The 25,176-nt window shown below is 41.2% G+C and overlaps 1 protein-coding gene across 1 annotated transcript; it reads left to right on the forward strand.

Moving 5' to 3' along the window:
* The first annotated feature begins 6,939 nt into the window (after positions 1–6,939).
* On the forward strand, positions 6,940–22,449 carry LOC146992119 (myosin heavy chain, fast skeletal muscle-like). Its single transcript, XM_085783909.1, has 41 exons — positions 6,940–6,981; positions 7,114–7,154; positions 7,284–7,505; positions 7,584–7,727; positions 7,824–7,980; positions 8,068–8,095; positions 8,178–8,292; positions 8,383–8,475; positions 8,562–8,625; positions 8,707–8,805; positions 8,888–8,991; positions 9,111–9,249; positions 9,369–9,487; positions 11,535–11,684; positions 11,784–11,954; positions 12,051–12,351; positions 12,578–12,642; positions 13,511–13,598; positions 13,789–13,906; positions 13,989–14,112; positions 14,362–14,502; positions 14,593–14,844; positions 14,939–15,181; positions 15,266–15,442; positions 15,522–15,667; positions 16,392–16,482; positions 16,579–16,968; positions 17,068–17,194; positions 17,279–17,397; positions 18,142–18,338; positions 18,578–18,761; positions 18,879–19,044; positions 19,127–19,251; positions 19,340–19,648; positions 19,754–19,950; positions 20,051–20,183; positions 20,273–20,443; positions 20,541–20,645; positions 21,823–21,918; positions 22,013–22,144; positions 22,350–22,449. The coding sequence occupies exons 3-41, from the start codon at positions 7,299–7,301 to the stop codon at positions 22,368–22,370; spliced, it is 5,808 nt and encodes a 1,935-aa protein (XP_085640035.1). The 5' UTR covers positions 6,940–6,981; positions 7,114–7,154; positions 7,284–7,298; the 3' UTR covers positions 22,371–22,449.
* Positions 22,450–25,176: the final 2,727 nt, after the last annotated feature.

Raw genomic sequence — 25,176 nt, forward strand, 5'->3', positions numbered from 1 at the left:
TGAGCGAAATATCATTCTAGGGTGAACTATCCCTTTAAGATTCTAGCTAAAGCCTTAGGTCTCCATTTGGAGAAGATTCTTCCATCATTTCTAATGATCAAACTGGTTTTATCCGTGGTAGACAGTCATTTTGTAATGTACGACGTCTGCTGAATATCTTGCATACTCCTTCCCAACATTCAGGTGCTGAGGCTGTAATTTCGCTAGATGCGGAAAAGGCTTTTGATTGCGTCGAATGGGATTATCTTTTCTTTGCTTTAGAGAAATTCGGTTTCGGTCAAAATTTCATTTCTTGGATAAGGCTTTTATCACCCATGGCTTCTGTACTTACCAACTATCAAGTGTCTGACCATTTCCATCTAGGTAGAGGCACAAGACAGGGGTGTCCTTTAAGTCCCCTCTTGTTTTCAATCGCTATTGAGTCTCTTGCCATAGCTTTGAGACAAGATGATAGGATAGAAGGAATCATTCGGGGTGGTCAGACGCATAAGGTTTCCCTTTATGCTGATGACCTCCTTCTTTTTCTCTCTAACCCTGATACCACTCTCCCTCACGTCTTATCTCTGCTCAGTTCTTTCGGGGCCATCTCAGGATACAAACTCAATCTGAATAAGAGTGAATATTTTCCCATAACACTCTCCCCCCCTCTGCAAATTGATATACCATTTAAGATTGTAAAGGTCTCATTTAAATATCTTGGTGTGACTATCACTCGGACATATTCAAAACTATTTCAGGCTAATTTTACTCCTCTTCTTGAGCGCTGTAAAGCCGACTTTGCACGATGGAAAGCCCTCCCTCTTTCTTTAATTGGCAAACTTAATTCAGTGAAGATGAACATTCTCCCTAAATTTCTTTATTTTTTTCAATGTCTTCCTATTTTTATTACTCTCTCATTCTTTAAAACTTTACAACGACTAATTTCTGATTTTATTTGGGCGGGTAAACATGCACGCATACGTAAAGAGTTCCTTGAGAGACCTAAGTGGCTTGGGGGCCTTTCTGCCCCTAATTTTCAACTATACTACTGGGCGTCAAACTTAAACAACATGTCTTTCTGGCTTTTATCTTCTGACAGGGCAAACTGTCCAGCATGGGTCAATATTGAGGCCTCCCTTTGTCATCCGTACTCCCTCTCTGCTCTCTTAGGGGCATCGCTTCCACTTCCAGTTTCATTACCCAAACATAATGTTGTTGTGTGGCATTCTTTGAGAATTCTGAAACAATTTAAACTTTCCTTTGGTCTGCAGAGCATCTCTCTTTTCTCCTCGCTCTCTCACAACCCCTTATTCCCCCCTTCTAGCCATTCCTCTGCTTTTAAAACTTGGCATGATAAGGGCATCCAAAAACTGGAGCACTTGTACATAGATGGTGTCTTCGCCAGTTTCACACAACTTAAAGAAAAATTTGTTCTCCCACGGTCTCCTTTTTTTCAATACTTGCAGGTAAGGGACTTTATTAGGAAGAAATTCCCAGATTTTCCCTCTCTCCCACCTAAAACTCATCTGGATCATATTATTAACATGCTTTTACACTCTCAAAGGGGGAGGCTGGCCAAAGTTTATGAATACATAATTAGTGTGACTGCTGAAGCAGTCACACTATTGTTCTTCTGTTTGGCCATTTTCTTCCGCCTTTTTACGGTCTTCTTCTAGTCCTTCATACTTTGTGCTATTTCAACAATTCATATATCAAAACGTGCAGCTTTTTTTGAACTTTATCGGCATTACTTTTCTCTTTTTAACTATTTATACTTTTTCAAATATTTAACTTTTTCTGATTTTTTTCAGCTTTATAATGTGTGTGTGTGTTGCGTCTAACGAGCAGAGCCAGAGTGGTGTCAGAGTGGATAGAGGCAAAAAAACATTCTAGAGTTTTTCTGGCTAAACTGTCAGCACGGCCACAAATTAAACTCTAGACAAATTATTTTCTCCAGTTTTGTAGCCACACTTGTCTTCTGGCTAAAATTCTGGTCAAAAATGCAAAGAGACTTAGATAATAATTAGTGTGACTGCTGAAGCAGTCACACTATTGTTCTTCTGTTTGGCCATTTTCTTCCGCCTTTTTACGGTCTTCTTCTAGTCCTTCATACTTTGTGCTATTTCAACAATTCATATATCAAAATGTGCAGCTTTTTTTGAACTTTATCGGCATTACTTTTCTCTTTTTAACTATTTATACTTTTTAAAATATTTAACTTTTTCACAAAAAATCTCACATTCATCAAAGTCTCAACCTCTCTTCTTCACAACTCCACTGTAGTGTAGGGGTTAGGGTAACTGCTTGCCAACCCTAAGGTCACTGGTTCGAATCTAAGGGAAGAACTCTTGTTATGTTATGTTGAATTCTGCTCTCCTCCCCCGCCTTCAATTGGTTACAGGTGTTTGTTATCTCCTTGGTTACTCGTACCAGTTTGCAGCACATCATCACATTACAATGAATGACAACAGTTTTGAAAGCAGTGTGCTCTCTGTAGCCGAGTGGCAGAGTAAAGGTTTAGTGATCATATGGTCATGGGTTCGATTCCTGCCTCAGTCTTTTCACTTCATTGCTTGACTTTTGATTCCAATTATTCAGCTGTCATTGGACAGTCTTTGATTCCTCATAGTATAAAGCTCATTGTAACTCAGGTTCTCTGTGGCCATATGGTTAGTGCTCAGCCTGAAATTCACAGACATTTTCATTCTAAGTCATTCAAGCTTGACTCTCAAGCTTTCTTGATGTTGACAGTGTGCAGATCATTAACAGACAACAGTCTCTGCAACTGTGTGTGCACTGTGGCCTAGAGGCAGAGTGGAAGTCTAATGACCATGAGGATGTGGGTTCGATTCTGACCTTGGTCAAACATTTGTATGGTGATCACAGCTTGCACTATTTGCTAATTCTGCAACAGCGTTCAGTTGCTGTCAGCAGTCACACCATTTCCATTCTTGGAAATGCTTTTTCTAGTTTTAAATATTTTTTAAATGCAGCCAGGGAGCTCTCTGCTCCCATTCAGCTCAATGCATTTTTTTCACATCAGCAGGAGAAGGAGCTCAACTTTGTAACTTGCTGTTAAGTGCTTTTTAATTCATTTTAATTCACCAAAAAATAGTCACAGGTCACAAAAAAGTCCTCTCCTTACTTGGTGTGGCTAATGTATACTCATTTATTTTTATTTTAAGCATCATTGAAAAATCTCACATTCATCAAAGTCTCAACCTCTCTTCCTCACAACTCCACTGTAGTGTAGGGGTTAGGGTGGATGCTTGCCAACCCTAAGGTCACTGGTTCGAATCCAAGGGAAGAACTCTTGTTATGTTATGTTGAATTCTGCTCTCCTCCCCCGCCTTCAATTGGTTACAGGTGTTTGTTATCTCCTTGATTACTCATACCAGTTTGCAGCACATCATCACATTACAATGAATGACAACAGTCTTGAAAGCAGTGTGCTCTCTGTAGCCGAGTGGCAGAGTAAAGGTTTAGTGATCATATGGTCATGGGTTCGATTCCTGCCTCAGTCTTTTCACTTCATTGCTTGACTTTTGATTCCAATTATTCAGCTGTCATTGGACAGTCTTTGATTCCTCATAGTATAAAGCTCATTGTAACTCAGGTTCTCTGTGGCCATATGGTTAGTGTGTTAGGTGTTGTGCTATTTCAACAATTCATATATCAAAACGTGCAGCTTTTTTTGAACTTTATCGGCATTACTTTTCTCTTTTTAACTATTTATACTTTTTCAAATATTTAACTTTTTCTGCAAATTAAACTCTAGACAAATTATTTTCTCCAGTTTTGTAGCCACACTTGTCTTCTGGCTAAAATTCTGGTCAAAAATGCAAAGAGACTTAGATAATAATTTTAAATATTTTTTAAATGCAGCCAGGGAGCTCTCTGCTCTCATTCAGCCCAATGCTGAGAATTCTCCACAACTCTGTCTGAAACATGCTTATGTCTGTGCTCTCTGTGGCGAAGTGGCAGAGTAAAGGTTTATTGATCATGAGATCATGGGTTCAATTCCTTACTTTTTTTTTTAAGCAGAAGCCAGTGATCCTCTTATCAAAGGTTTTCTTTACCCCTCAAATACTGTCTCTGTCTGTAGCCTAGTGGTTAGCTTGCTGATCTGGAGACCTGAAGGTTGCTAGTTCAAATCTTGCCTCAACAACAATTATAGTGAATTATTTTCCCAGTTGTCCTCTGTTGACTTCTGATAACTTGCTTCATGTTGAAACTGCTGCTCTCAGCCTGAAATTCACAGAAATTTTCATTCTAAGTCATTCAAGCTTGACTCTCAAGCTTTCTTGATGTTGACAGTGTGCAGATCATTAACAGACAACAGTCTCTGTAACTGTGTGTGCACTGTGGCCTAGAGGCAGAGTGGAAGTCTAATGACCATGAGGTTGTGGGTTCGATTCTGACCTTGGTCAAACATTTGTATGGTGATCACTGCTTGCACTATTTGCTAATTCTGCAACAGCGTTCAGTTGCTATCAGCAGTCACACCATTTCCATTCTTGGAAATGCTTTTTCTAGTTTCAATTAACATGCCCTCTTTAACTATTGTAAAAGAGCTTGGCTTTGACATCTCGGATGACATTTGGGACGCAGCCTTAGATCGTGTACACTCTTCGTCCATATGTGCACGTCACAGTCTTATCCAGTTCAAGGTATTGCACCGCTTACATTATTGTAAGACTGCCCTGACAAAAATTTACCCAGACATTAGGTGCGTTTCCATTACCCCTTGAAATGCGCAAAACCTAAATATCGAAATTAAAAACTGGTAATGGAAACACCTACATTTCGAAAAAACTCTCAAATATCGCAAAAAAGTTTTTACGCTCTCATGAGGTGGTTTTTGAGATGTATCGATACAAACGTGTATCGCAAAAGTGTAATGGAAACACTTTTTTCGCTTTTCTACACGTCACTGGAGTTGTGTCCACGCTGTGTTGGTTTATGTAACTTGAGGGGACAAATGAACCACATGTTTATTGTCATGCATTGCTGACCTGGGCATTGTTTCTCAATAAATTAGAAAAACCTTTTCTATCATTCCCCTTTTCCTTGCATGGTTGAAGGAGATTGGCTCACATCCACACTCCCACTCCCTCCTGCACCGAAATGTCACCTTAAGTCACATAAACCAGTACGGGTGTGTGGACACAACCACCTATATTGTTGTCAGCACCTCATCACCGCTAGTGTTTAAAAGGCTCCGTTCTTTCTGCAGTCAGGTTAAAGCGCACATCCGCCGTGTTGGTAAACAAATAGCCCCTCTTTATCAACGGAGGCAACCGTGCTTGAGCATCTTGGGTTGGAGGTGGTGTGAGTGCGGGCCAGCGGGGGACAGGGGAGGGGGCATTAGAGCTTCAGCACGGTATAGAACAACTGGCCCGTGTGAGTGCGCCCTTATTTGTGGCCGCTGCCAGCGCCACACGGGCTTTGCCTTTCAGCAATCAAGCGCTGTTTTTGTCTTTGTTAAAAACAATAACAGCAACAGCTGTCGGCAGCTGAGATCGCTGTGCCGTCACCATAGAAACGCAAGACGCATTACGGCTCATTCGCAAAATACCTTTCAATGGAAACACCCACAAATAGCAATTGCACTTTTTCGAAGTTTCAGAAATATCGCTTTTATTTTGCGAAAATCTGTAATGGAAACGCAGCTATTGACCCCCTGTGTGACAGATGCAAAATGCTTCCTGCGACTTTATACCATATGTTCTGGTGTTGCCCCAAATTAGATCGATTTTGGTTCTCTTTCTTTGATTTATTTTCTAAAATAAGAAAACTGTTACTCCTTGTCCCCTTATGGCCGTCTTTGGGGTAAACTCGGGAAACATATCCTTGACCTCCCGTCAGGGCAAGGCTTTGGCGTTCTCCTCCTTACTAGCACAGCGGTTAATTTTACTAAATTGGAAAAACTCTGCCCCACCCACACACACACATCTTATCAAGAGTATCATGTGTAATCTCAAATTAGAAAAGATCAGGTATACTGTTAATGGTGCTCTTCAGAACTTCCATGGGACGTGGGATGGCTTTATTGAATTTGTGAAGCAGTTAGATGGACTTCAGTTGGAGTGATAGGCTTTCAATCGGACCCACTGTAGCTAAGCCCTAGCTGAGGACGAGTGACTGAATGCACAACTGGACCCCCCCACCCCCAGCCCTTCCCCCCTGTCTTTGTTGTCCCTTCCTGTGTGTTTGTATTTGTGTCTTTTTGCCCCCCCCCCCCTTTTTTTTGTTTGTTTGTTGGTTTGTTTTGTTTTATTTCATTTCATAATTCATTCTTTCATATGGTTATTTTATTTAACATGCATTGTTTTGGTATGATTTGATTCTGTATGATCTTGGCATTGTTTTTACTTTGATATTTACAAATTTATTAATTTTACTTATTTATTTTTTAAATGTTGAAGTGAATCCCTTGTGCCCTGACATTTGCTGTTAAAATGCATTCAAGGAAAACTCAATAAAAAGAATTTTGAAAAAAAAAAATTACAGAATTACTGACGATTTTTGAGATCTGCCTTGACAACTGCTGCTTGGCTGTTCACTCTGAGTCCATTTGATCATCCCCCATCCATTGCTATGCAGTAGATATAATTAGCCTACCTTTGCATCAGCACGGTCTCTGGATGATCTGTAACAAATTAATAATAAACAGGGCAATTTCAATAGGATGATGCTGTTATCCTCTGGGCCCCAATTAAATTTAAGAAAAATGTTATTTCATCAGTACAAGAGAAAAAAACAAAAAAAAGGGGCCTGAAAGGCTTTCAGTTTGCTTCAAGTCACACTGGTCAGCATATATAAGGAGAGGAAAATTATTAGGGATGATAAAACATCTAATAAAGGCAATAGGCCATCATTTGTAAACCACACCAGATCTTTTATGTGGCCCGATATAACTTTTGCAGCGTGCACAATCTTGACCTTATAAAAGGATACTAGGAGGAGAGAGAAGAGCACCCTTGACAGCCCCTCATACTGGTAAGATCATCCTATAACTGTTCTGTTTTCATTTTAATATGTCTTTAAAATATCAATTGGTTAGATATATTTTGGAACAAATCTTCTCTTTAAACTTTTCTCTGTGTCTGAAAATATGTACTATGTTTTTAGGATTGTGGAACATAACAACATTTTGACAGAGAGAGGGTCGGGTATGAATATATTTTGAATTTGATGCAACATTTGATTGAATGAAGTTATTTTTGGATGTTCAGCTTCATGAGCTGATGTAACTTCAAAAAGGTGCACTAAAATTACTCTAATTTCTTTTTACCTCACAGACATAAACAGCCACCATGAGTACAGATGCAGAAATGGCCGCATATGGCAAAGCTGCCATTTACCTCCGTAAGCCAGAGAAGGAGAGAATTGAGGCTCAAAGCAAACCCTTTGATGCCAAGGCTGCCTGCTATGTGACTGATGCCAAAGAGCTGTACCTGAAGGGAACAATCCTCAAGAGAGATGGTGGCAAAGTCACCGTCAAAGTCCTGGACACTGAGGAGGTTTGTATTATAAGTTTAGAGTCATGCTATATGAATTAAATGTGATCAGCTCTCAATGTGACCAACCGCCTGTTGCAGGAGAAGACAGTTAAAGAGGATGATGTCACTCCAATGAATCCTCCCAAGTTCGACAAAATTGAGGATATGGCCATGATGACCCATCTCAATGAAGCCTCTGTCCTGTATAACCTCAAAGAGCGTTATGCAGCATGGATGATCTACGTAAGACAATCTGACAGATGATACACACAATACTGAAAATGATTATACTTGTAGGAAACATACAGTTAACTGTTTTAACTCTATAATCACTTTCAGACCTACTCTGGTTTGTTCTGTGCCACCGTGAACCCCTACAAGTGGCTCCCAGTGTATGACTCTGAAGTTGTGAATGCCTACAGAGGCAAGAAGCGTATGGAGGCTCCACCCCACATCTTCTCTGTCTCTGACAACGCTTACCAGTTCATGCTAACTGGTACGTCCTTTTCAGTATAAAATTTGATAGTATGAGGTTTATGTTGTAGAAATAAGTGCTTAATTCCTTTATTTTGTGACTTAACAGACAGGGAGAACCAGTCTGTCTTGATCACGTAAGTTTCATTTTTGTTGATGTTTTTTCCAAGATAATCAAATAGCTTGATCAAACTCTTATAAGTCTTTGTGTATACCTAGTGGAGAATCTGGTGCTGGAAAGACTGTGAACACCAAGCGTGTCATCCAGTACTTTGCCACAATCTCAGTTGGTGGTGGCGACAAGAAGAAGGACGCAGCCCCAGGCAAAATGCAGGTATGCCACAATGACTCTGAATGTGTATTCAGTGTATAGTATCTCCACAAGAAAAAACATATTGATATGATTTTGTCACTTGGATAATAGGGGTCACTGGAGGATCAGATTATTGCAGCCAATCCACTGCTGGAGGCCTATGGTAATGCCAAAACTGTGAGGAATGACAACTCATCTCGTTTCGTAAGTATGGGGAGATGTCTACAAGAAAAAATTCCTCTTACACCTTACCAATATCGAGAGATTTTAACAACTGCTGTCCCAAACAGGGTAAATTCATCAGAATCCATTTCGGCACAACTGGCAAACTGGCTAGTGCTGATATTGAGACATGTAAGTAACAATCCTGAAAGTGAATACAAATGATTGGAATTGAGAATTGTCCAGTTTGTGATTTAAGACCCACATTTGCAGATCTGCTGGAGAAGTCTAGAGTGACATTCCAGCTCCCTGATGAGAGAGGCTACCACATCTTCTACCAGATGATGACCAACCACAAGCCTGAGCTGATTGGTAAGCAGATGCACAATGTTTAATGTACTTAGAGATTTGATTGAAAAACACATTGAAACTTACCCCAATTTTTCACCTGCAGAAATGTCACTCATCACAACAAACCCCTATGACTTCCCCATGTGCAGCATGGGTCAGATCACTGTGGCCAGTATTGATGACAAAGAAGAGCTGGAAGCCACTGATGTCCGTGATCTTCATTGTTAAAATCTTTACAATAATTTGCATGTTAATGATCAAAATGGCTTTCTTAATGTGTTTTGTGAAGTGATTACGAATTCTGATGACACTTTTTGTGAACACAGAATGCCATTGATATCCTGGGCTTCACTGGTGAGGAGAAGATGGGAATCTATAAATTGACTGGTGCTGTGCTTCACCATGGTAACATGATGTTCAAGCAGAAGCAGCGTGAGGAGCAGGCTGAGCCCGATGGCACAGAGGGTGAATATTTATGATCATTCATGAAAAATTTGGATGTAACAACAGAGATTCTTGTATGTCATTCGTTTCTATTACGTATTAGCAGTCAGTGTAATATAAAATCACTTAACTGTTTTCAGTTGCTGACAAGATTGCTTACCTGTTGGGTCTGAACTCTGCTGACATGCTGAAGGCTCTGTGTTTTCCCAGAGTGAAGGTCGGGAATGAGTTTGTCACCAAGGGACAGACTGTGCCGCAGGTAAATATGATAGATAGATAGATAGAAGATAGATAGATAGATAGATAGATAGATAGATAGATAGATAGATAGATAGATAGATAGATAGATAGATAGATAGATAGATAGATATTATTATTATTATTAGTTTATTTAGGGGACATTGTGCAATGACATTAATCATTTACAGAAAATGAGAAGATGGTTGCACCAGATTTAGCTTATAGCTAATTTCCATCTGCAGTCCCAACATGTAACATATAACAAACAGACAAGAAACGCAGACCACAAACTACTATACAAGAGTGATACACAAATAGACAGTAGACAGCACATAGACAATACAAGAAAGAGAAAAATAAACAGTTTCCACATCTAAAAAGACCAAATCAAATGCAACACACCTGAGAGAGGTGTACCCTATCCTATATGATCAATGGAGAGAAAAGCTAAGTCTTACAAGATACAGAATATAAAACATTTTAGAATTCCATAGTTCATATTCCATAAGGTTTTAAGATAATTTCATGGATTGGGTGCATTGAGAAATACTAAGATACATTTTTTTTTTTTAAAGACTAACTGAGTAACAAGTGCCCTGCTTTTAAACATGCTGGCAACTTTGGTTCTCCAGTAGCCATTGTTTTAAATGATGAGAGAAATTTAAATAGTTTGATCTGCTTTTCAGGGTTTCAGGCAGCTTGTTCCATTCTTTGATGGCTGTCCATGAAAACACAGATTGTGCAAAGGAGGAGTGTCGCATGGGGATAATGCAGTCACCCCTGGATACTGATCTTGAGACTCTGATTGTTGACTCAGAGCGGAGCTGTACAAAATTTTTCAGAGGGGGGGCAAGGCAAGGCAAGGCAAGGCAATTTTATTTGTATAGCCCATTTTTACAAACAGTTTGTCTCAAAGGGCTTTACATGGCATCGTAACAACATCCTCTGTCCTTAGACCCTCACATCGACTGAGGAAAAACTCCATGGAAAACCCTTTTAACAGGGAAAAATCGGAGAAACCTCAGGGTGAGCAACAGAGGAGGGATCCCTCACCCAGGACGGACAGACGTGCAATAGATGTTGTTACAGACAAGAAAACAGTTTAGAACTTATATTTAAAAAGTATATTGCAGTGATGGTAATACCGTGGTTTCTTGTCCAGGATCTTCAGGGCTTGCCCGTAAAGTGATCTTACAGGGTTTAATACAGTTTTATTTGCCTGTGACCAAGATGATATACTGTACAATACTGGATGTAGGATAGAATCATCGCATGTCTTTGCAGCATCTGTTGTCAACGAGTGTCTAATATGGTGGAAGTTGGCAATATTAAATTTTACAATACGACACATGTTTTTAGTATGCTTTTTAAAGGTCAGGTTGGAGTCTAAAATGACCCCTAGGTATTTAAACTCCTCCACATTTTGTAAAGCTTGCTCACCTACATAGACATTAGGATACATTTTTGTAGTTCTTTGTTTGGAGAAGAACATAGTTACAGTTTTCTCCATATTTAAAGTTAGACAGGATGAGTACAGCCATTGTGAAACTTTTTCATTGTGCCTGATAATTTGGCTGCAACTGAAACTGCAACTTCCGTAGAATGATTTTTTCTAAATCCAAATTGCATTGGATGTAACATATTTTCTTTGTCAAAATGATCTGTTAGCTGCTCTGCGACAACTTTTTCTATAGCTTTGGATATGGCTGGTAAAATACTGATAGGCCTGTAATTACTCATAACCTTTCGGTCACCTGAATTAAAAACAGGAGTTATAATGGCCCTTTTCGAGGTGGAGGGAACAGGCACTCATTTAATGATTTATTTGTCAAGGAGGCTATTGGCATAGCTAAAACATCTTTATATTTTTTAAGAAACAGTGAATCAAGTCCCCAGGTGTCCTTTGCTTTGGAGTTTGTTAAAGACGCCAGCTTATTTTTAATAGATAGATAGATAGATTCTCTTTTCTTAATGCCCACCCCCCAACAGGGTAAAGTCATGTTTTTTATGTCTTTTATACATGAAATGCTAAATGCAAATGAAGTCATTTTTACGTTGTTATTTAGGTGAAGAACTCAGTGACTGCCCTGGCCAAGTCTATCTATGAGAGGATGTTCTTGTGGATGGTCATCCGTATCAACCAGATGCTGGACACCAAGCAGCAAAGGAATTATTTCATTGGTGTGCTGGATATTGCCGGCTTTGAAATCTTTGATGTAAGCTTCATTCACTGCATTTCAGCCTACAGTACTTTTCATGACAGAATCCTTCTTCTTGCCTGTAAAGGATTAGGCTGACTATTTCTCCTCTAACAGTTCAACACCTTGGAGCAGCTGTGCATCAACTTCACCAATGAGAAACTGCAACAGTTCTTCAACCATCACATGTTTGTCCTGGAACAAGAGGAATACAAGAAGGAGGGTATTATCTGGGAGTTCATTGACTTCGGTATGGACTTGGCTGCCTGTATTGAGCTGATTGAGAAGGTACAGTTTAATTTCTGTGATTCTATCCAAAGAGATTCCTCTGAATATTTAACCACAGCATCAGTTCATGGTATATCTCCTTCTGCTTTCTTCAAGCCTATGGGCATCTTCTCAATCCTTGAAGAGGAGTGCATGTTCCCCAAGGCCACTGACACATCCTTCAAGAATAAGCTGTATGACCAGCATCTTGGCAAAACCAAAGCCTTTGAGAAGCCAAAGCCAGCCAAGGGCAAGGCTGAGGCCCACTTCTCCCTGGTGCATTATGCTGGCACTGTAGACTACAATATCGGTGGCTGGCTGGACAAGAACAAGGACCCACTGAACGACTCTGTCGTGCAGCTGTACCAGAAGTCCCCTGTTAAAATTTTGGCTGCCCTGTATCCACCTGTTGTTGAAGGTATGATATAGAATTCATTGCAATATTCTTAAGTATATTTCAAGACTGTATGTAGCCTACTATCAATGCTAAACTAAACATGTGCCCCTCAGTCGATGTGAGGGTCTAAGGGCAGAGGATGTTGTTATGATGCCATGTAAAGCCCTTTGAGACAAACTGTTTGTAAAAATGGGCTATACAAATTGAATATAAAGTGTAACAAATCTTTTGCACTAATTATCAATAGAGGTCGGCAAGAAGGGTGGCAAGAAGAAGGGTGGCTCTATGCAGACTGTGTCTTCACAGTTCAGGGTAAGGTTAACATTAACATTATATACTGAAAAACAACATCACATTTAAAGGTAGGGTCTGGAGTTTTGTTCGTTGCAGTTTAAAAACAAAACATTGAAACTCAGCCCCTCCTCTCGGGCTGAGCTGTGTAGCCTCCTGCTCCTGACAGCAGCCGTTGTCAGGACCGCAAAGGAAAGGAAATACAGTCTGAAAGAACCGCTGGAGCCGTGGGCCGATTAGCCAACCTTTCGCCAACACCGGGGGCCTCCGTGTATGTTTTTATGCCGTTGTGGTGAACTAAGAAGTGGGTGTTAGCGGCGGATGCGAACCGCTAGCGCTAGCCGAAGTTAGCATCGAGCTAGCTCACTACAACGGTCCTAATACTTGTTACCAGTGACGGTGACGGTCGGGCATTGGTCCGCAGCTCCAGCGCTTCACTCAGACTGTATTTATTTTACTTTGTTGTCCTGACTGCTGCTGCTCAGAGATAGAGACTCAGTAGCATCAGACAGCTAGTGCGGCTAGCAGGCCTGAGCCCTCTTACTCTACTGCACGTAGCTCCACTTGAGCTCCGTCATTGGCTGGAGAGAAAACACAGACTCTCTCACCATAGATAATCTATGCTCTCTCGCTCCACCCAGAAACGTCCACGTGCATAACAAAACCTGAACAAAACAGAGCAAAAGACCAAAATACAGGCAGGGGGAGGGGGCGCTGCAGACACAGCCCCCACCACACAGGACTAGAAGCCCATAGGTGATGATTAAGACGGAATTCATTTGTACAAGTCTAATGTTTATTTTTGGGCACAAAACTCCAGACCCAATCTTTAACTTTAAAAAAAATGCAAGTGCTGGATTTCATGACAATTACTATTTTCCATCTGTAGGAGAACTTGGGCAAGCTGATGACTAACTTGAGGAGCACCCATCCTCACTTTGTGCGTTGTCTGATTCCCAATGAGTCCAAGACTCCAGGTACAAAAACACAATCTCATTTGTGTTTTTTATTTTATCTTATTTTATTTGTTAGGATCCCCATTAGCTGTGCTCTAGAGCACCGCTAGTCTTTCTGGGGTGTGTTTGTTTTGTTTAGGGATGATGTTGCAAGACTTCCAAACAATAACAATTTATTCACCGTACTAATGGCCAAATATCTGTTCCACAGGTCTGATGGAGAACTTCCTGGTCATCCACCAGCTCAGGTGTAACGGTGTGCTGGAGGGTATCAGAATCTGCAGAAAAGGTTTCCCTAGCAGAATCCTCTATGGTGACTTCAAGCAGAGGTATCAATATATAGTTTAATAATTTAGTTTTGTTTAAGACAAGGTAAAATGCTCACACTGACCATTAAATCTCTCATAACAGATACAAGGTACTGAATGCCAGTGTCATCCCTGAGGGCCAGTTCATTGACAACAAGAAGGCATCAGAGAAGCTGCTTGGATCAATTGATGTTAATCATGATGAGTACAGATTTGGACACACCAAGGTAGGCACCATGCATGATGTGTTATAATTCAGTATATTTACCAATGAAGATAGATTTTAGAAATACATCTAAATGAACTACCCACTTAATTTAAATTAATTTAGTGCAACAGCAGACCATGTGCCAAAGGAGAAGTGGCATAGATGCAGAGCAGCCTTCATGTTGCCATTCATAAAACACCTTAAACCATCTGGTACCTTGAATCATCTGGGGTGCCTTCAAGTTAATATGTATCGTCTATTTATTCAGGTGTTCTTCAAGGCCGGTCTGCTGGGTACCCTTGAGGAGATGAGAGATGAAAAACTGGCAGCTCTGGTCACCATGACTCAGGCTCTCTGCCGTGGATACCTCATGAGAAGGGAGTTTGTGAAGATGATGGAAAGAAGGCATGTTGGAAAAAGCTACTTATGACACACACATGACAAAGTCATAGGAATAATGACGATTTCCCTATAACACAAACCTCTTCTCTGCAGGGAGAGCATTTTCACCATCCAATACAACATCCGCTCCTTCATGAATGTCAAGCATTGGCCATGGATGAAGGTGTACTACAAGATCAAGCCTCTGCTAAAGAGTGCTGAAACTGAGAAGGAGCTGGCTAATATGAAGGAAAACTATGAGAAGATGAAAACTGACCTGGCTGCTGCCCTGGCCAAGAAGAAGGAACTGGAAGAGAAGATGGTGTCTCTTGTGCAGGAGAAGAATGATCTGCAGCTCCAAGTGGCATCCGTAAGTACATGTGAACAGTTGGCTGTGATTTCTAATGTTTTCTGAAACAAGCATTTGATGTGCTAACAGAGTGCATTCCTGCAACATGATCTAGGAAGGAGAGAATCTGTCAGATGCTGAGGAGAGATGTGAGGGACTCATCAAGAGCAAGATTCAGATGGAGGCCAAACTCAAAGAGACAACTGAGAGACTGGAAGATGAAGAGGAAATCAATGCTGAGCTTACTGCTAAGAAGAGAAAGCTGGAGGATGAATGCTCTGAGCTCAAGAAGGATATTGATGACCTGGAGCTCACCTTGGCCAAGGTGGAAAAGGAGAAACATGCCACTGAGAACAAGGTTTGTCTACATTAATATCTCCACTAGATAAAGGAAAGTGTGCACATTAGCTGTTTAATAACAAAATCTTTCTTGCAACCATAGGTGAAGAACCTGACAGAGGAGATGGCCTCTCAGGATGAGAGCATTGCTAAGCTGACCAAGGAGAAGAAAGCCCTCCAGGAGGCTCATCAGCAGACTCTTGATGATCTGCAGGCTGAGGAAGACAAAGTCAACACTCTGACCAAGGCCAAGACCAAGCTTGAACAGCAAGTTGATGATGTAAGTTTTTAAAGTCTATGACTTGGCAAAACAAGACCTTTCATGAACATATTAATATTTTTTTCATATCAACGTGCAGCTTGAGGGTTCCCTGGAGCAAGAGAAGAAACTGCGTATGGACCTTGAGAGAGCTAAGAGAAAGCTTGAGGGTGACCTGAAACTGGCCCAGGAATCCATCATGGATCTTGAGAATGACAAGCAGCAATCTGATGAGAAGATCAAAAAGTAAGAGATTGATTTTCTTCTCTACTTAAAGGTATTCAGAAAAGAAAATTGATTTTGAGCCCACTATGGGTCTTAAAATTAGTTTAATCACCCATCTATCAGACGACCAAACTTTGTGCAAAATTCTATTTTCGAGTAAATCCGGGGTGAAAGTGGAGTAGTTTTTTCCCACACTGGATAATGCAGGGGCATGAATTATGCATCACATTACTCACGATTCATCAGCCAGTGATATTGGATCCGTCATCTGTCAATCAAATGTCTGAGAAAAGCGAGGAGACTCGTCCACCACCACCGACACAAACTCTCCTCTGTCCCTACTCCACTCTCCTCCTCCGGATCCCTGCGGTCTATCACTTAGCCTCGCTAGCTAAGTTAGCAAGCTATAACATAGCAAGCCTACTAGATAACAGTTAATTACATTACTTAAACACACTCGCACACACACACACACACACACACACACACACACACATACACACATACACACAGAGCTCGGTCCCGAACCAAACATTGAATATCCCGCCTGCTCGATAACAACCAATCAAATTTGTTTTCCTTACTCGGGTAAACTCGTGCTGCAACTCATGGAAACTTGTGGAAGGAGGCACGACAAACAGGACAAACGGTCATTTCTGAACACCTTTAAAAAGAACTATTACATTTGTTGACACACTCAGTAGGTTGCATACTCATACACTGCATTTTTTTAAAATTCACACAGGAAGGACTTTGAAACCAGCCAGCTCCTCAGCAAGATTGAGGATGAGCAGTCAATGGGTGCTCAGCTCCAGAAGAAGATCAAGGAGCTTCAGGTACTGACACTGATAGAATGTATTGGTGCATACCTTTGGTATGTTTTATTCTAATGTTCACTGTTAACTGAAACACAACATGTTTACATTAAACAGGCCCGTATTGAGGAACTGGAGGAAGAGATTGAGGCTGAGCGTGCTGCTCGTGCCAAGGTTGAGAAGCAGAGGGCTGACCTTTCCAGGGAACTTGAGGAGATCAGCGAGAGGCTGGAGGAGGCCGGTGGTGCCACTGCTGCTCAGATTGAGATGAACAAGAAGCGTGAGGCTGAGTTCCAGAAGCTGCGTCGTGACCTGGAGGAGTCCACTCTGCAGCATGAAGCTACTGCTGCTGCTCTTCGTAAGAAGCAGGCTGACAGTGTTGCTGAGCTGGGAGAGCAGATCGACAACCTCCAGCGTGTCAAGCAGAAGCTTGAGAAGGAAAAGAGTGAATTCAAGATGGAGATTGATGATCTCTCCAGCAACATGGAGGCTGTGGCCAAATCAAAGGTAAATGAGATATTAAATTGCAATCTGATAAATAGATTAGTATAATAACTGAGGGATTCATGAATAAAACAATTCATTTCCATTTTTTCTCGACTCAAGGGAAATCTTGAAAAGATGTGCCGTACTCTTGAGGACCAATTTAGCGAACTGAAGACCAAGAATGATGAACATGTTCGCCAAATCAATGACATAAGTGGACAGAGAGCACGTCTCCTGACAGAAAACGGTTTGTTTAACATACTGTTTACCTACAGTAATCTTCAGTGTACAACGAAGACACACTAATGTTGGATGATCATTTTTAAACTAGGTGAGTTTGGCCGTCAAATTGAGGAGAAAGAGGCTCTTGTCTCCCAGCTGACCAGAGGCAAACAGGCCTTCACTCAGCAGATTGAGGAGCTGAAGAGGCAGGTTGAAGAGGAGGTTAAGGTAAGAACATTTAACATCTGCTCTGGTTTTATTCAATGCCATTTAGGGGCCGTTTACACGAAGACGCTTGCGAGTAAAGACGATAAAATATTTTATTGGAAGTGCCTTTCGTTTATATGGTGACGGCGTTTTTGGGGCTTGAAGACGCAAAAATCTCAAACCACCCCTGAAAGTGGAAAAGTTGAATACGCTCCAGCGCAGCGACTCCACCTAAACAGGCCAAGACGCAAAACTGGCTCAGATCTGCTGTTCTGCTCACGTCAAGTCGGCGTGTTGACGTCAAGTCGGCGTGTTGACGTCACGATACAAACAAACATGTCAGATTACATGACTCCCAGTCAATGCCTTGCTGAGCCTTGGAGGTTTTATAGTTGAGAGTGGTCTGGAGCAATAGCTCGACCTCTTCATCGGACCAGACAAAGTTCTTCTTGTTGTTAGCTGTAGCCATGTTTTCCTTTTCTGATTTCCCGGCACAGTGACGAGAAGAAGGAAGGTTCTACGCATGCGCGTAGGCATCGCAGCGTTTGTGACAGCACCACCTAGTGGTCTGGCGTGCATTAGCAATGGATTTGTACACACTTTTGCGTCTCTGTATGCACACAGATTTCTTCCCGAGAACGCTCGTGTAGACGCGAAATAAAAAGTGAAGACGCAACGCCACTTTTGCGTCTTCTGTTCACACCGTCTTCATGTAAACCTAGCCTTAGACATTTGGTGCATTCACGCATACATTTCTTCCACTAGGCCAAGAATGCACTTGCTCATGGAGTGCAATCAGCTCGCCATGACTGTGACCTGCTGAGGGAACAGTTTGAGGAGGAGCAGGAGGCCAAGGCTGAGCTGCAGCGTGGAATGTCCAAGGCCAACAGTGAGGTGGCTCAGTGGAGAACTAAGTATGAAACTGATGCTATCCAGCGCACTGAGGAGCTTGAGGAGGCAAAGTGAGTACCACTCAGACAATGAAATGAAAGACATTGGTATCAATAAGCATATAAATCAAAGTACTTTCTTTGCATTTTCTAAAATAAGTAAAACTTGACACTACAGTAATGGTAACTGGTCTTAACATAGGGGCTGTTTAATCGAAGAACAATAACATCTAACAATATATCTAACAAAAATATCTGTAAATGGCTCTAGTAAATTGAAGGTTTGACATTTGACTTTTTTTTTTTTTAAGGAAAAAGCTGGCTCAGCGCCTTCAGGACGCTGAGGAGCAGATTGAGGCTGTGAATTCCAAGTGTGCCTCTCTGGAGAAAACCAAACAGAGGCTCCAGAGTGAGGTTGAGGACCTCATGATTGATGTTGAGAGGGCTAACGGACTGGCTGCTAACCTGGACAAGAAGCAGAGGAACTTTGACAAGGTAATAATGTTAATCTTGTGTGGTCAGGTCAAATTGTTTACAATAAAAATATATATTTTTGTCTTTGTTTTCATATTAATACATAACTAATGAAACCATATTAATTGTGTCACTCAGGTGTTGGCAGAGTGGAAGCAAAAGTATGAGGAGGGTCAGGCCGAGCTTGAAGGAGCTCAGAAGGAGGCTCGTTCTCTAAGCACTGAACTGTTCAAGATGAAGAACTCATATGAGGAAGCTCTGGATCAACTGGAGACCATGAAGCGTGAAAACAAGAATCTGCAACGTAAGTTCCTGCCTTATTGCATTGGAAACTAGGTTTAAATTTTGAGGCTTACTGATTACTAACCACACATGTCTCTCTGCAGAGGAGATCTCAGATCTGACTGAACAGATGGGTGAGACTGGTAAGAGCATCCATGAGCTGGAGAAGGCCAAGAAACAGGTGGAGACAGAGAAGACTGAGATCCAGACAGCTCTTGAGGAGGCTGAGGTACATTTTTTATCTAAGGAGATAAAAATCAGCATACTGTGAAAGATATCAAGGCAAGGATGAACATTTTATTTGTTGATGTCAATAGGGAACTCTGGAACACGAAGAGTCTAAGATCCTGCGTGTCCAGCTGGAGCTCAACCAGATCAAGGGTGAGGTGGACAGGAAGCTGGCAGAAAAAGATGAAGAGATGGAGCAGATCAAGAGGAACAGCCAGAGGGTGATTGACTCCATGCAGGGTACTCTGGATTCTGAAGTCAGGAGCAGGAATGATGCCCTGAGAATCAAGAAGAAGATGGAGGGAGATCTGAATGAGATGGAGATTCAGCTGAGCCATGCCAATCGCCAGGCTTCTGAGTCCCAGAAGCAGCTGAGGAATGTGCAGGGACAGTTCAAGGTATTGTTGTCATGGTGCTGCTGCACAAACTACAGTACAGTGAGTGGATCCACAAAAGGTGTCAATGGTGTTAAATCTAAATATTTTAATATACTTTTTAACTAGGATGCCCAACTGCACCTTGATGATGCTGTCAGAGCCCAGGAAGACCTCAAGGAACAGGCTGCTATGGTGGACCGCAGAAATGGTCTTATGGTGGCTGAAATTGAGGAACTTAGAGCTGCTCTGGAACAGACAGAGAGAGGACGCAAGGTTGCTGAACAAGAGCTGGTGGACGCCAGTGAGCGTGTTGGACTTCTGCACTCTCAGGTGATAATCATTTCAACAATTTAAAAAACAAATAAGGTTTAATGATGCAAAAAATGAGGCATGTTATCACCAAAGTGACATTTCTCTTTAAACCTCTCAGAACACTAGCCTTCTGAACACCAAGAAGAAGCTTGAATCTGACCTGGTTCAGGTCCAGAGTGAAGTTGATGACAGCATTCAGGAAGCAAGAAATGCAGAGGACAAGGCAAAGAAGGCCATCACCGATGTAGGTTTAAATTTCATTTGGTCATAGTACTACTCCAGTTAAAATGTGTTTTTTTATGAGACTTCTAACCCCAATTTTATATTCTCTAGGCTGCCATGATGGCTGAGGAGCTGAAGAAGGAGCAGGATACTAGCGCTCACCTGGAGAGGATGAAGAAGAACCTGGAGGTTGCTGTTAAGGACCTGCAGCACCGTCTGGATGAGGCTGAGAACCTGGCCATGAAGGGTGGCAAGAAGCAGCTCCAGAAACTTGAGTCCAGGGTACAACAGTCATGTTAATATTTTGCAAGTTGAGCAGAAGTAAAAAGATACACAAAAGACATTTTAAATATTGCATACATTTTCCTGTTTTCTGAAGGTGCGTGAGCTGGAGACAGAGGTTGAGGCTGAGCAGAGACGCGGAGCAGACGCTGTTAAGGGTGTCCGCAAGTATGAGAGGAGAGTGAAGGAGCTCACCTATCAGGTAAAGCTGTGATCACATTTAACATGTACAGTATAAATTAGGGCCCGACCGATTAAATCGGCCGATTATAGCCCGTTTGAGACTAATCGGTAATCGGCCAAAACTCGCCGATTGTCGCCGATATTTTCAGGACTAAAATGCAGGGAATAAAAGTTGGTTTTACTTTGAAAAGATTCCCCCGCACCAGCGCCGACCTCATGACAAACTCCATCCACTACCACCTCAGTCACAGCACACAGCAGAGTGACTGATCTGTCTCAAAACCAGTGTTGCCACTAGCTTTCTGTTTCCCTTTTTTTTTTTTTTTTACACCGCGGTCGGGTTGTGAATTAATTAATTAATGCTGGTCTCCGGCCGTGTTGGGTCCGAGATTCAACAAGCCGGTCGGGGTCGGGTTTTACCGTTATATACCGGCACGGCAGTATGCTCATTTATCACCAATAAACACAGTAGATGAGGGTGAGTGACTGAGCTGAGGCTGTGTGACGGGTGGGGGGGTCCGCGGTGTGGAGCATTGCGGGACTCTGACTACAGCGGGGACTATCATGTCTCTGCTCCTGTGAGACTGACCGCCGGTGAGCGCTTTGACACGGTGCCGGGCACGGCAGCAACCGCTGATGGTTGAAAACAGTCTCCAAACCAGAAACGTCAGGAACAACATTGGAAAAAGTCGCTTTTGATTAAAAAAGAGAGAGAGAGAGAGAGAGAGAGAGAGAGAGAGAGAGAGAGAGAGAGAGAGAGAGAGAGAGAGAGAGAGAGAGACCCGCCATGCCGTGTAAAAAAAACAACAACAAAAAAGTATCACGTGTTATGACTTCCTGTATTTGGCCCTTCAAAATAAAAGCCCATATTGATTTTGACTTAATTTTGACAAGACAGGGCTCCAAATGTTTGTTTTTTTTCCTGCGACCAATCGACCAATGAAATTTTGGTCGGCTAATGATTTTTTGGTCGACCAGGCAGCCCTAATTTATATATTATATAATATATATAGATATAATTTTAAAAAAATAATAATCGGCCGATTAATCGGTTATCAGATTTTTTTCCCCCTAATAATCGTAATCGGCATCGGCCCCAAAAAATCCATATCGGTCGGGCCCTAGTATAAATCCATCCAATATCAGTTTCCTTCTCATTATAACATGTACAATGTAATGAATATTTCATATTACAGACCGAGGAGGACAAGAAAAACGTTGCCAGGCTGCAGGATCTGGTCGACAAGCTGCAGCTCAAGGTTAAGTCCTACAAGAGGAATGCTGAGGAAGCGGTAAGGGCAAAACATGTATTTGAAATATTCAATGCACAGTATATATGCTGGCCTTTTTGTAAATGTAAACACTTTACAATATATTCTATTCCAGGAGGAGCAGGCCAATGTTCATCTGTCCAAGTGCAGGAAGATCCAGCATGAGCTGGAGGAGGCTGAGGAGCGTGCTGACATTGCTGAGTCCCAGGTCAACAAGCTCAGAGCTAAGACCCGTGACTCTGGCAAGGTAATGGAATATAAAATATCTATCAAAGCCCATGCTCCAGTCTATCATATCAAATTTATGACACCCTTTTTGAAAACAAATTCCATGAATAACATTGCAAACAAAACACAACATGTACTCAGGGTGTGATATTAATGTATGAAAATATGTACTGCAAACTATTCATCCCTTGTCTTTTTTTTCTTTCTTTCTTTTTTCTTTACAGGGAAAAGAAGCAGCTGAGTAAAGCACCGTAACTGATTGGCTGTTTCTATTCATATAATATGAAGTGAACTTGTCCAAATAAAACTGATTATCATGTTAAATTGCTTTCTGTGTTGATCTGAACTCATTCTTTTATGAGAAAGAGTAACTATGAGATTTGGGTCGCTGGTGACACAGGTAGATACCATTCCACTGTTGACACTGGAATATCTGACTAATATCTGTAAAAAAAAAATAAAAAAACTTCACCGTTAAAATTACAGCAAGACATTTTTTACTATTACGGTAGTAGATGAATAATAGTATTTCTGATTCTACAGTTATGGTGTTTGTTTTCACATTTTAATTGTAAGAATTACGGTTTTTACCATTGAAAAACACCATTTACATTTAAATTTTATATAAAATAAGGTTTGTGCCATGAAATATGAAAAGACTTTAAAATCAACGGTGTAAATTATAAAATAGATATTCGCAGTGTAAAAATGTCCCTGAATTACTGCATAAAGGTTTTATCAACAGTAAAAGACTGGCAGCTGCAGTTGCCAGAACTTGACCATAATAATGACAGGCAGACATTTTACACTGTAACATTAAAAGACCACTAGTACTGATTTTAATTCTTGTGTTTGAGCCCATTATGTTATGTAAATCTGTAAATTTAAGTTTGCTTTTGCAAACGGAGTTCTGCATGTGGATGCAGCGCAGCTGCTCTGCTCTCACCCGTGAGGCTCCAGCAGCTCGGAGCCGAACAGGGAGCTCTCAGCCGACAGTCCCGCCCGGTCTTCATCTGGAGCAACACCGTGTCCTCCCTTGGTGGCAATAATATAGAATACACTGTGGCTCTACAAAAATTGTCAAAAATGGTCTAAATTGCCAGTACACTTGACTAAAACTTTGGAAAGGAGCGCGCCACTCGTCACATGAAATAATGTTTTTGCCATGAAATATGAAAGGGTTAACGGTGGCGGTCCTGAGGTGCTCCTCTCACACACTGCATGGCCTCGCTGTCGCATCGTAGCAGCCTCCCACCGCCGACCAAAAAGAGAGTTTTACACAGTCAATTATCTTGGATAAAATATGTTCATTCGTATCCACCTCTACATTGTATTTCCTCACCGTGAAACTGTGTTCTTAATCCAGCTGTGAAGCTATCCTGCTAGTCCTGAGCGTTCATGTTGTTATTCCGTTAAGATAATCTAACTCCAGTTACAGTCCGTGTGGTATCTGTCCTCACTGTTTTAAAAAGTAAATTATACGGTAAACAGAATTTGAAACTGATGAAAACTCCATAGCCATCCTGCTACAGAGGAAAGCTTCTCTGTTACCATGACTGGTGCCAACAGAAGGAGGACATCATGTGTGGAGCTGTGATGATGATGAAACCAGAAAACCTCTGATGAGAGAACAGACCAACTGTTTGTTTATTATTCTATGTCCACATTTGACCTCACACTTTTTAGGGTGAACTTAAAATTGACAAGATTTTGAAGTAGCTATTTTCATAGTCCAGTTAATACAAATGCTTTATTCAGTCGATGATTGTTATCATTGAAAATGTAATAATAAAGAAAGTTACTGTGATTAAATTGTAGTATTTCTTTTACATATTTACCATAACCTCATGGTCAATGTAATGTGACACTTTTGGTGAATTATTGTTTTCAGTATCATAGATTAGTTGACAAGAAACATCAGGAAAGCACAAGCTCTGATATTCATCTCTGGGTGCTTTATTATTTCAAGGAGGGTAACAAGATTAAACATTTGTATTTTTCTTGTGTGTAGTGAAAGCATACATTGAAATAGTCCTGGAAAGTTTTTCCTGAATTTATTATTGATTACAGCAGTGTGTCGTGGTGTTAATTTTACTGTAAAGATCTGGTCCATTAAAAATCAGTAAAGCAAATCTTAGTAAATAAATTAATTTCATGTTTAAACTGCACTAGTAATTTCAGCATTTCACAGCATTGAAAACGTTTTATAAGCTGTGGATGATGTAAAGGTGAGCCATACTGTCAAAAGACAAGCTTGTATTATATTAATTTCCAGTACATCATCATGTTGGTAACCTGCAAAAATATGTGCATATATATAATAGTAATGTAAAATAATAGCTAATAATATAGCTGGGTGAATGCAGTGTAACGTGGTCGTCAGGTCGGAGCTCCAGCATCCGATCATCGGTGATGCAGGTGATGTAACATCAAGTCCAGGAGCCGTAACCCACCAGTCTCAGTCCATGACAGTTTATGTGTTGCAGGCAGCTTCACAGTTTGAGACAGAAACTAGTCTCTGGGTTCTGTAAAACAATTTAAAACACAATATCAAAATACGTTTCACAGCTTTACATTAGCTTATTAATGCTAACATCGGCTACAATAACGTGACACATTACTCCTCATAGGATCTATGTATATGTAGTTCAAACATGGACATGTATTTAATAAGCTTCTGAGATTACTTAAACCGTTAAATATAAAGTTTACTTCGAGTTGTAGATGCTAACAATGTTAGCAGCGTAGCCGCTCGGCAATTAGCCGGTGTTGCTGGGTAAATTAGCAGCCTCGGAGACACGGGTCCGACCCGCCCCTCGACCAAAGATGGCGGCGCCCTGAAAGCCAATCTCCTGGCTTCACAAACGGCCCTTCACAAACCAATGGGTGACGTCACGGAGGGTTGCCACTTGTGTGTAACCCACATTCAAAAAGCCCAGTCTGGATCCATTACAGCCAAAAAACTACAGGCCAATTTCTAAATTGCCTATCCAAACTACTAGAAAAAACTGTAGCGGAGAAACTCACTGTGTTTTCGGAGAAGCATGAGGT

Source organism: Trachurus japonicus, chromosome 1 (assembly GCF_045865225.1).
Source record: "Trachurus japonicus isolate A0001 chromosome 1, Traja_1.0".
NCBI classification, from domain to species: domain Eukaryota; kingdom Metazoa; phylum Chordata; class Actinopteri; order Carangiformes; family Carangidae; genus Trachurus; species Trachurus japonicus.

What these genes read in the sequence shown, in the direction of transcription:
- LOC146992119 (XM_085783909.1), top strand. Translation starts at nt 7,299, where the DNA reads ATGAGTACAGATGCAGAAATGGCCGCATATGGCAAAGCTGCCATTTAC. An exon ending in TTACCAGTTCATGCTAACTG is followed by an intron (nt 7,981 to 8,067) that starts GTACGTCCTTTT and finishes GTGACTTAACAG; the next exon opens with ACAGGGAGAACCAGTCTGTC. An exon ending in AGGTTGAAGAGGAGGTTAAG is followed by an intron (nt 17,398 to 18,141) that starts GTAAGAACATTT and finishes TTCTTCCACTAG; the next exon opens with GCCAAGAATGCACTTGCTCA.